Below are 12,391 nucleotides of genomic sequence, written 5' to 3' on the forward strand. Positions count from 1 at the left end.
TTTACAAACTTTGCAGTTCAGGTCTTTCCCGAACAATTTTGACTAATAACTACCTTGGGCTCCATGGTTAGTTAGAAATTGATTGATATAGAAGTTGGAGTAGATTTTTTGATGGCTGACTTTTGGGATAAATTGGTAAGTGTGTCGGCCTTTTGTATCATCACTACCCCATCTTTGCTGCCATGTTAAAAGGCTATTATTCATAAGTTCAGTTCTTGTTGTTTGTTTTGATGGTATGTCATATAGATCTATTGTTGATTTTTGACAAGCTAATTTGATTTTTGACAAGCTAAGAAAACACTATAGAAAAAAGTCATAATATGCCTAATGATTTGCAATCAAAACACTAATAACAAACAGTTTATGACAACGTAAACACCAAATTTTTATGCACTGTTTTAAGTGCTCCTATTTTTTCACATTTAGTAATATTAAGTTCTTTATATGGTTTGTAGCTCACACTAATGAAAATCAGTTTGTATGTACAGAAAGATCGAAAAGCTTCTTTTTGGGAATTGTACACTGCAGAATTGGTGTGTTAGTCGTTCAAGCATTGAATATCTAGACAATCATTCGACTATTTCACCTCATAAATATACCCATTTGAAGCTGTGGTGTCTAAGGGGATAGAGCATTCACGTTCCAACGAGGTGAATCTGGTTCGAATCCCAGCAATGGTTGGTCAATATGAATTCTGCACCGACCACAGTGCACACGTAAAATATCCTCAGTGGTAAACGGTTCATTGGTTAGAGTTCCCTTGCTGCCCAGCTAACTGTGTAAGGTTTTGTTGTGACTTTCCTCTCCATGTTACCCAAATGCGAGTTAGTTTCCTCAAAAAAGTCCTCCACAAAGGCAAATTTCACCCAATACATGAATCAGGAGTTCCCTTATCTTCTGGATTGGGTTCAGTACTACAAAGCAATGGAGTTGAACATTTGTAGTCGTAAACCGAAAATTGGGTTAACAGTTCATCAACGGATATAAAATAAAAAAATATGAAATGTTTGTGACTACAACACATTTAAACAATTTTCTGTAGGTCTTCTGTGTTTCTTAAATCATTATGGACTTCCTTGTCCAGTTAATTTTCCAGAAATTCAATTGGTGGCAAATAATATTGTGGTGGCTACTTTGTTTTTATGAATTGGTAAATGTCTTCTTTACTCTTCTTCAGATTATTACTGAATAACTTGGATGTATACTTTGGTTAAAATAATTGGGTCGGCTGTTGAACAATGTTTATAAAACAGAATATACCCATTTGGCTAAACTCATTTTTCTGCTTCTTAAAGAAATTAAAAAACTACTTGCTGTATTTCTTTGTTTAGTAAGAACTGTTGCCCATTAAAGCACTTTCTAAGAGAAAAAAAAACAATCAAAACTGTAAGGCAGGTGCTCAAGTGATTCCCACTTCAGAATGTGCATTTTTTGCATTAGGATATTTTCTATATGGAGACTTGCATTGTTATGAAGCAGAATCCTCTGATTCACAGTTTTCTGGGATGTTTCGCTTTGATTGCACATCATATTATCTTCAAAACATTTCACAGTGACAGAGACATCTAGTTCCTTGAAATCAATTAGCAAAAATGACTAGTACTCAGAGAGCAGAGTAAATAATTTTTAATTTTGTTGTCTTCACTTTATTTTTTTATTATTCTAACAAAAATGTTTATTGATCATTGATTACATAATTATTTCATCTTATATTAGTTTGACCTTATGACTTTTTTTATTAGTATTCAGTATGAAAAAGTATTTAAATATGCTTAATTTAATTTGTCAAATTTCTGTTTCATATGTTTTCATTTTATAATTTGCTTTTTGTCTGATTGAAACTAAAATATTTTGTCAGTTGACAGTATTGAAGTTAATTGGACAATCACTTGCAATATTATTTGCTTTTGAAATATTACTCAGCATCAATTCATTAATATTACATGTTTTAATTTGTTTGCCATATTTTAAGTTTTTTTATACAGAATACATATAGGGAGTGGTCATCATATAAGATCAACAATGGCTTGAGCCTGGCTCTGTCACACGTGCTTCAGATACAGCGATTAATCTCCAACTAATGCCCTATATTAATGTGTTAAATAATATTGCTTCCTCACTTTATGTTATTTTATAATATTGTTTCCATAAAGGCTGATAATAAGCACATCTGACATTTTACTATCCTATCACATTTTGGTGCAGGAAAATTTCCAATTAATCACCTACAGGAAAACTATTTTAATTTTGTTTGTGAAGCGGACAAAAATGTAATTACAGCGAGCAGGGGGCGGATCCTTCTAGTATATATGTAGTTTTTCCAGGATGTTTCCATGGTAGTCTACAGATAGCACTTTAGAATGTAAATTTGTTAGGAATGTTTTGTCAGCTGCACTTACTCTTTATTCAATACATTTTGTAATTGCTATTCAGAGTAATAGCTACAAAATAAAAAAAGAAGTAAAAAAAAAGAAAGTAAGAAAGAAAATGTTAAAAAACTATTCCATCAAAAATAACATTTTTCTGTAAGTGCATCTAACTTTGCATTTCTTTGTTTAATTAGTTCCTTTCTGTTTATTTTAAGGAAAACGATCAAAAACCTGAAAATAAAACAGTTGCGACCACTCCAGTTAAAGGCAAAACTGTTCAAAAACCACATGTGATGCCAGTAAACAATTTAGGTGATGGAGTACTACCAAAACCTTTAGATTTGAAACCTGAAGACTTCAACAAAGAGGACAAAGATATAGATGCTGCTCTTGAAATCACAGATGATGAAAAGACTAAGAAATTGGTAGATGATAATTTGATTGACAACAACATTGATAAGGGTGTCCCAAAACTTGATTTACTTAATCAAAAAGTGACAAATAGTCCTAAAGATGTGCACAATTTAAATAACATACCTCAGAATGGACTCTATAATGAACCTCAAGCATTACCACCTATTCAATTTGACCGTGCTGATGAAAAAGATGATCATGCAGGAGAAAGAGGTGATGATGGACTGCAGGTGATTTTTTTATTCATATATTTATTTAACATTTCATTCTTTTTCTGCTTGCTTAGGTGGAAATATTCCTTCAAAATTCTTAACAATTTCTTTTTTTCATTTTGTAAAATTTTTACAATAACTTAATTTTATTTTAAGATAACTATAATTTATAGCAAATCTTAAATTAATTTTATATTTAGTTTAATTGAAAAGTAGTATAACAAATATTAAAGCATGAATCTGTAAAATTTCTGTTTTTATATAGATTTATTTTATTTATCTAAACCGAAAAGGTAATGGAATGAAAAAACTATTTGCTCCTACTGATATAATAAGTTGGAATTTGATATTACAAAGTATAGACCTTTTTTTTTAAAAAAACTATTTTTGTGGAAATTGTTTTTAAAGCAATGCAATATTATGTTTTTTGTTTTCTTTCATTTTAATTGAGATGTAATTTCGCAGAAAATATATTAAAAAAATAAACAATGGTACTTGTTTAGTTGCATTTTGTGGTAAATATATCGTGTTTTCAAAAAGTAAAGCTACACTGCCGCTTACTCACTTGAAAAAAAAATTTAATTGTTTTAATATATATAACAAATTAATTACTGGTACATGCCTTATTTTTCTTTTCGTCATTTTAATGGCAGTTGTTAGGTCTGGGTTCTAGCTTTTGTATTTCACAGTCATGGAACTTTACAGCTTGTTATTGGAACTACATTTCAACTTCAGTTTATATTTCATCATTGTCATGAAAGTTTTGCTGTGTAAGATTTTTTTTTCAGTTAAGAATAAGTGAAAGTCACTGGGTAAAAGGTTCAAGCTGTGGCTGATCTAAAATTTTACTTTTAAAAGTTTTTATTAGTGTTTTAGTTTGAAGCATGGTGGCAGGATGAGTATTGTCATGCAACAAGCAAACTCTGCTTGTCAATAAGACGCCAGATGTCTCAAATTCTTGCAATATGGATCTGCATTAATTTTTGTGCTAGGAGGCATGAGGCAACCAAAAAAATGCGTTACCAGAAAACACAGGCCATGATTTTTATTTTTCTGAAATTGAAATTTTGTATTTCTTATTTCTTGTAGAATTTGTATGGTGCCAGTGCATTGATTGTTGGTTAGATTCTGGTGTGGGGAGATAAACACATGTCTCAGTTCCAGTTTGAATGTGATTTTAGAAACTCATCACCTGCTTCTTCTCAACGTGCATGGAAGTCAAATGCGTGACACATCCTTTTCTCTTGTTTTTCCGTTAACATTTTTAAAAACCTATTGACCACGTAATATTCAGTTCCCTACCGTAACAGTCACAGCTTTATAAAGAGTTGTCATAGACACTTCTGCTATGGTTTTATGCAAAGCTTTTAATGTGAGATGTCTATTTGCTCAAATTGCTACCTCTGATCTTTAAAAACAGGGCATCATTGATCACATTATCTGTTTGATTTCGTCGTGAAGATAAGTCCTACTTTCAGAGGAAGCATGACACCATTTCGTTACATTTTGTTGATTCATAATGTTTTGTAGATAGAGAGAATTTCATTATGAATATCCACTGGATGCTGACCTTTTGCATGAAGAAAACGTCTCTACATTTTGCGGTATTCTAAATTTATGCTAACGTTATTACGATATGCTTTATATGTATGCATTATGAAGACTTCATTAAAAAAATTAATAAGTGTTGTGAAATTTTTTTACCCAAATAAAACCAATCTATACTTCTCATTTTTTGCATATTTTGTACAAAATATATTAGAGCAGCATATTGCTTGTTAAAAGTGCCATTTCCTTTGTATGTTATTTTAATTAATTAGACACACCGGAAAGGGTGTGTGGTTGAGACAGTCAAGGTCGAGGGGCAGCAGTGCTTGTGTTGAAATCATTCTCTTATAAACTGAAAATAATTTAAACTTATGGAAGAATAGTGTTCATGAATAAGTATAATTTTATTCAGAAAAGATAAATAATTGTTTTTATTTTGCAGTATAATAATCCTCCTGAACTAAGGCAACAAGTTGAGCTTCCAGATTTTAGAAGACAGAATGATCAACCAAAAGATGTGTTGCCTAATCCTCCAATTGAAAACAATGATATTGCGGCACAAATGAATGATATGATGAACAAATCTCCTGGCAATGTTATCAATAATGCAATCGATCAAAATGTATTAGGACTACCACCTAATCATATTGGAGCTATTGATAACAAAATTCAAGACCTCAAGAATGGAAGACCATTTATGCACAGAGGGGCTGATGCACATCGTGTAATGGAAGATAAAAACTATGAAGAAGGTAACTTCATTTGCTTTATTTGCTGATTTTAAATTTGTCATTATAATATTTTTGTCTTAGAAATAAAAATTAGATCTTTAATGTAGTTTATATTTGTATTGTTAGAATCTAAATTCTTACCCCACCCCTCCCGAAATTAAACGCCAGATATGCTGGTATATATTGAATACTATATAAGAAATGTATGTAATTTCAAATCTAATTAGTTTACTTTAACAGGGCTGTTTGTGCTCTGGAAAAATTCCGGAGTATTCGGTAACAGTGATCTGGAAGTTTCCAGAGATCGAAGGTCCAGATGTTTTAAAAAAATCATTGATCACAGAAGTTTCCGGAAATCAAATTTTCAAAGGTGGAACTTAAAAACACAGTTTATTTTATTTGTTTGTAAGGGAGAGTCAGAGAGATACTTTATGAGCTTATATTCATGATTAATATTCATTTTTTTATCAGTAAACAGTTGTTATAATCATTAACTCAAGAAAGAAAGTCACATTTGTAAATTTTAATTACTTCTCCAGGTCATCATAGGTATGTGTAAAATTTTAAATATATTTTAAGTATCCTAAGAAATATTGAGAAAAAGGGAAAAAAAACCTTGTCTAATTTTTTTTCTAATTTTTCAATTTAAGCTGTCTTTTTTTTTTTTTTTTTAATTTTTTAAACTAAATTTTCCGGAATTTTGACTTGGGCTCACAACTACCCCTGCTTTAAAAAATTAGTTTTTGCTGATCAAAAATAAAGTTTTTATATAATTTAAAACGGTTTTATTGTGATAATAGTGTTAAAAAATTTCACTTTTATATGAATTTGAAGGACTGTATTTTGTGTGATGCGTTTTAAATGTAACATTTTTAATCCTAGTTCTTTTAAACTGTTCAGTTAAAAATGCATGCTTTTATAAATGTTTTATTTCTTTACAATTATAATTTGTATAATTGTAATAAAAATTCTAATTTCTTGATAACGCACAAGGACATAGTTTTCTGTGATCAACTCATTAAAGAAGATGTCTTAATTTTAAAGGCTGTCAAAGTGTTTCATTTTTTATCTTCAGATATTATCAATATTTCACACCAAGTTAATTTGGAATTTTTTTTTTCCAGTATGATCCTAAAGATTCAATATAGTATGATTTCCTTTAATTGTCATTTTAAAATGTTTTGTTATTTATATTTAGATGATGATGATAGAGAAAATGATGATGAACCCCCAAATGGCCTTGCTCCCATGATGAAAGGCAATGCTTTGCAAGATAATGATTTTGATGACCAAGTAAGTATTTCAATCTAATTTCTTTTTTTAAGCAATGAACGGAATTTATACTTTTGTGCATATAGTATGACCCATCTTTAATAAGAAGTAAAACAAAAAATAAATGAATAAATAAATAAATAATAATTCCTGTCACTAAGGCCAGGTTTAAGATTAATATTGTATTTAGTACAAAAGATTTATGGCACAAAAAATTACAATTTATCTGAATTCCTTAAAGTTAATCTTAATTAAGAAGTCAAAATATATTTATCCAACATTTATAGTTAAGCTTTAAATTTTATTTAATTTTTGTTATAAAACATTTAAAGCATGTATTGTATCTGTATTTTCTGTAGCTGTTAGAAATACAAGATTTTATATTTATTTTGCTGCACCAAATGTTGTTCTTTCTTCCGAGTCACTATAAGCTTCTGCTTTTTTCCTATGCTTCCAGCTTTTTAAAATTTTGACAGCAAGATTGTGTAACAAATTTTTAAAAAAAAATGTTTGCATTATATCTGATATTGTGGCATAAAAATAATGAAATTTAGTCAGACAAGTTAAACTGATTTATTATAATACTTCTAAAATAAAAAGAACATGGCAACTAATCAGGGTTGGCAGGTTTTTGACATGTGACAGTTTTTGACAGTTTAAACCATGGTTTAAACCGTCACGTCAAAAACCTCACTGTCAAAAATGTCGAAATTGGCAAAAACCTATATTCATATGTGAAATTTAATTAATACATAAAATTTATATATTTTTTAAAGGATAGTGTTTCTAAATATGTTCTAGAAAAAATACATTTAAAATTTTGAAGAAACACTTATATTTTGAATAGTAACCAAAATCTTGTACTTTTGAAAACTCACATCTTTTGTAATATTATGTATTCATTTTCATGTGTTATTGAAAATCTGCAGTGATATTATTAAGAAATTTATTTATAACCAAATTTAGTGTATAGTATAGATTATACTAAAAATTAGATATTTTTAAAGATAAACATTAGCAGTTTTGTACATTAGACATCTTCTTTTAAAGAAAAATCTTTTTAATATTCTTTTAAATCTTCTTAATAATCTTTTTAACATAAGACAATACAAATTTAAGTGCTTTCTGTTAAATACACAGAGTAGTTAGTGTCGATTTACAGTATATTCAGCCTATTCATTTACTATGCTGAAAATTTAGTTTATCCAAATACTTGTGAATTTCATTTTGCTGAATACGATATAGTTTTGTTGAATATCTAAATATTCAGCTGTTGAATAATTACTTCTTGCTTTCAAGATATGCATTATTTGTATTCTTAATACAAGTGGAGAAAAAAAAAATTAAGAGATAAAAATTGTTTTAAAATGATAAGTGTAATAATTATAAATAAATATAGTAAACAATATGAATTATATTTATCATTATTCATAAATATAACTACTTTTAAATTCAAATTAACATACTGGATAATAAAGATATTCGGTATAACATTAAAAAAAATTTTTTTATACACTTGTATCTTATATCAAGTTTGTATTTATACAACATAACTTGTAAGTTCCTTATAAATATTAGTTATATGTTCTTTATATGTCAAAAATGCATAGTAATAAACTTTTAATTTTCTTAAGTATCAAGAAGAAAAAAAAATTTTTTAAATATAAATATTTAAAAAATTTTTGTGCAAAATTTTTCTGCACATGCATTTGAATATAAATTTCTGAGATTTTAAATCTGTTATTTTACCTTAATTTTAATTAAAAAATATTTTAAAACCTGCTGATTACCTATAGTATAATTAAATTTCAATATAATGCATGGCAACTGTTGGTAGTTTTGAAGTTTATATATTTTCTTGGCAAACTTCAGTTTTTGACGGTTTAAACCAGTATACCCTTGTCATGTCAAAAACCACTTTTTGACGTCAAAATCCCAACCCTGCAACTAATGTTTACACTTGAAAAACATTAACGCCAGGAACCACATTCAGGAATAATGAGCGAACGGAAATTGAACAGGGAAATGGTGAAGAAAACTCTTAAATATTCCATAAATAATAACTATATCCCACATTACGTACATACATATTTACATGCTTTTGAGGTCTTTGTAGAAATCAGGAAGAACGTGGGGGATCGAACTCAACTAGCCAAGTATGTGCGTTTGAACATTCTTAACACATATATTATTTCATATTTCCAAAATTATTTCCCTATCTGAATCTGAGAAAAAGTGAAGAATTGCTTGCTGAAAGGGTATACTATAATACATTTATAGCATTGTACCAAACAAAGAAAATCAATTTTCTTCATTAAATCCAAAATCTTGTTAAATCAAGATTGTTAAAAGTGGATCCTCAGGGATTTGTGGAGAAAATTTTTTTTTATCTGTTAGCAATTATATATTACATACACAAATTTTGGCATAAAAATGGACTCTATGAAGAAGAAAAGCCAAGGGTGCCAATTTATGTTGAGATGATGATAGGCAGGTGAGGTTGGAGGGTGTAGGGTATTGACAAGTTGAAGAACTATGCTGAAATCAGGAGATGTTGGAGGTTGTATTCGTATAGTGGATTAGTTGAAGATATTGACAAATTGATGATTGCGATGAAAACAGAAGATGATGAAAATAATAGTTGAGCCGGATTAGAATTAATAAAAGGCTTTTATTTAGTAGTATAGTATTTGTAGAGCTCGAGATACAAAACTAAATATTATCCATAAATTTTAGTTGAATCAATTTTACATAATAATATTAATAAGGACAGGCCATGGGAGACGAATCCCCCACAACCTGCCTAGTCAAAAGCCAAATTAAAAAGTACATGTAATTTGTTCCCGACGGACACAGAAGCATTGGTAGGAGATCCAAAATTGGCGATTTATTAAAATATTACATAGCCAAAACAAAGCCAACCAGCCTATCAATATGGGTTTAAAAGAATACCTTGGCGATCACGAGTCGCCAACAAATTTATGAGAATTATTACAACCATGCAACCGAAACATTTAGCCGTTGGAAAATTAGAATAAAAAGTTATAAATAGATTTTTTTTTTCGATTAGAGGCGACAGTGAATTTATATGTCTGCATAATAATGAAATAAAAAGAAAGTATCCGTTACATTGATCTGGAAGAGAAGAAATAAATATTTTATGTTTGTTTTAAAAAGATTAAGTTTGTGATTTATTTTAAATGTAATTCTATTAATAAAAATCAGCTTAAGTAATGAAAGATAATTTTAAAAGATAGAAAATAAATATGTGTATGCCAATTCTGGCATCACATATATCCCCGCTGAACACAGAAAAAAAATATGTATATATATAGATATTTTTTTTTTTAATGGATCTCCCCCATGTTACAAAAAAATTTTATGCATTAAAACATAATATATCCATGGAACTTATAATATACACTTATGTATAGTTAAATATCAAAGTAAAATTACTTTTCAAAAAAAAATTTTTTTTTTTTTTTTTTCGACATACAGTCATTTTTTCAAAAATATATTTTCAATATTCATGTTATTAAATCTTATGTTGATGTAAAATTAGCTGAGCATTGTCCTCACCTGGACAGGATATTCTAATCTCTCTCAAATTTGAGAAAACTATATCAGTAACAAATAACATAATTTGCAAAATCATTTCATTTTACCATATATTTTCCTTATTATCTATACTTTTTCACATTGATATACATATACAATCCAAAATATTTAAACATATAAGTGCAATTTATTATATCATATTCTATATTTCTTATTTAGTATCAAATATTCAAATAATTATAAGTGTCAATAAAAATTCTTTAGTTTATTATTAAAAACATACTGAGCAGAGCATATCATTCAAAAAATATGAGCTTTTATTTTAGCTCTAAGCAAACAGTTGATCAGACTGTTATTTTATTTACCTAGGTTTAGTCATCCCTTTATCATAAGGGGCAAAATTATCATCTCTTATATTTCAAGAGGCAAAATTATCATCTCTTATATTTCAAGAGGTAAAATCATCTCTATTATTTCAGAGGCAAAATTATCTAAAAATGCAGCATATATTTATTTTTATTTAGTATTTTTTTTTTTTTTTTTTAAACCTTTGAACTAACTAATATGATCTAGAAAGCATGTGATCAGGATTCCAACCTGAATCTTCGTGTGACACAATGTATTACCAATTATACTATCACTGCTATCTAGTATTAAATTCAAGGTAAAATAATTTTATAGTTTTTTTTTTTTTTTAACCCTATCAACTTCTGAATTAATGTTATAGCATGCCTATGATCAGGATTCTAACCTGAATTTTTGCATACTTGATGCATTGTATTATCATTTATACTATCATGGCTGTATATTATATTCAAGAAGATAAAAGTTATTGTTTTTTTTTTTTTTTTTTTTTTTTTTTTTTTTTTACTGCATCTATAAAAAATCACTTCATTTTAATGTAGGAAAATATTGTCATGTTATATATAAATGCTCAATTATTCTCATTTTGAATTTTATGAATTTATTTTTAGCTCAGTTGGACACTTATTTAATAAAAATTAAAATATTAAAAAATATTTGACAATTGCATTGTTCAAATCAATAGAATTTCTTTTCTTTTTTTTTTTTTTATATATAATAAAGTTCCACAATTTATTTATGTTTTGATAAAACAATAATATTCATGAGTAACTAATTGAATTAACCCTGTTGAATATGCACTTGCAATGCATAAAATGGCTTACTTATGTAAGAGAAAAACTATTTGTGATAAATATAATAGCAATAGTAAAATTAAGAAAATATATATTAGATGAATTATTTATTACTATGTTCATATTATTATAAAAATATCTCTATGTCACTTAATGAGTTTTAATTACCTGGGCCCTAGTAAAGAAAATCACTATAAATCATTCCGCACAGATGCCTCCATGCAAAACAACAGCAACAATGAGACAGTTAATAAAAAAAAAATTTTAATTAAAGAAAAAAAATATAGAGGCTGAAATCTTTAATTTTTAAATGCTCATACCAACCTAACTTCTATAGGATTGGAATATCAGACTAACATGGTTTCATAAGATAACAAAAGTGTGTAATTGTGTGTTTATTATTTTACTTCTTAAAATAAATCTGGGTGAAATTATGTTACACTACTATAAGTACTGATTAAGAATCACTTTGGGATAGCTTAATCCTTATAATACATTTTTATAACATGTTACTCCCTATTGTGTTTTTGTGTAGATGTCAATATTCCATATTTAAGTACAGTTATCTTATTTGAAAATTTCAACATTTCAAAAAAATAGATAGTTAATTATTGATATTTATGAGTACTTCAAAGTAACTTAATTAGCTAGAAGCTAATTTAAATTGTAAAATTTAAGTGTGCATAAGGGTTTATAAAATATATCATTATTATTATCAGTATTATTTAAGATACATTTCTGGTTTAGTTTAAAAACATTTGTAAATAAACAACAATAATTTTAAAAAAGGCACTTAATGTATATATATAGTATATCAATTTATGGCAAACAGTATAAAATCAATTTCTTTTTATTGTAATATTGCAATTCCTGATAATGATCAACCCAAAATATTAACGGTAACATAAATAATGTTAAAATGACCAATTAAATCATATAAAATTGAAATTCTTTTTTTTTTATGAACCAATATATGATATGAATATTTTACGTTCTGTTGTTCTTAATTAGATAGCAAAATTTGATTGCCGAAATTAATCCTTGAAAATAAATTTATACATAAGTAGAATGTCAAAAACACCCAACGATCTGTAAATACAAGATACCTAAAGAAACTTCACATGCAAATT

The 12,391-nt window shown here is 27.7% G+C and overlaps 1 protein-coding gene across 5 annotated transcripts in view; it reads left to right on the top strand.

The window, feature by feature from the left end:
- LOC107436366 (uncharacterized) overlaps positions 1-12,391 on the top strand; it is a 31,814-nt gene that overhangs the window by 16,346 nt on the left and 3,077 nt on the right. For all 5 annotated transcript variants that reach the window (XM_016048057.4, XM_016048058.4, XM_071182395.2 and 2 more), the window contains exons 9-11: positions 2,585-3,013; positions 4,986-5,295; positions 6,473-6,567. In XM_016048057.4, coding sequence (XP_015903543.1) covers positions 2,585-3,013; positions 4,986-5,295; positions 6,473-6,567 — 834 coding nt within the window. The remainder of the gene's footprint in view (positions 1-2,584; positions 3,014-4,985; positions 5,296-6,472; positions 6,568-12,391) is intronic.

Source organism: Parasteatoda tepidariorum, chromosome 4, assembly GCF_982258835.1.
Source record: "Parasteatoda tepidariorum strain Cologne lab strain chromosome 4, Ptep-v5.0, whole genome shotgun sequence".
NCBI lineage: Eukaryota > Metazoa > Arthropoda > Arachnida > Araneae > Theridiidae > Parasteatoda > Parasteatoda tepidariorum.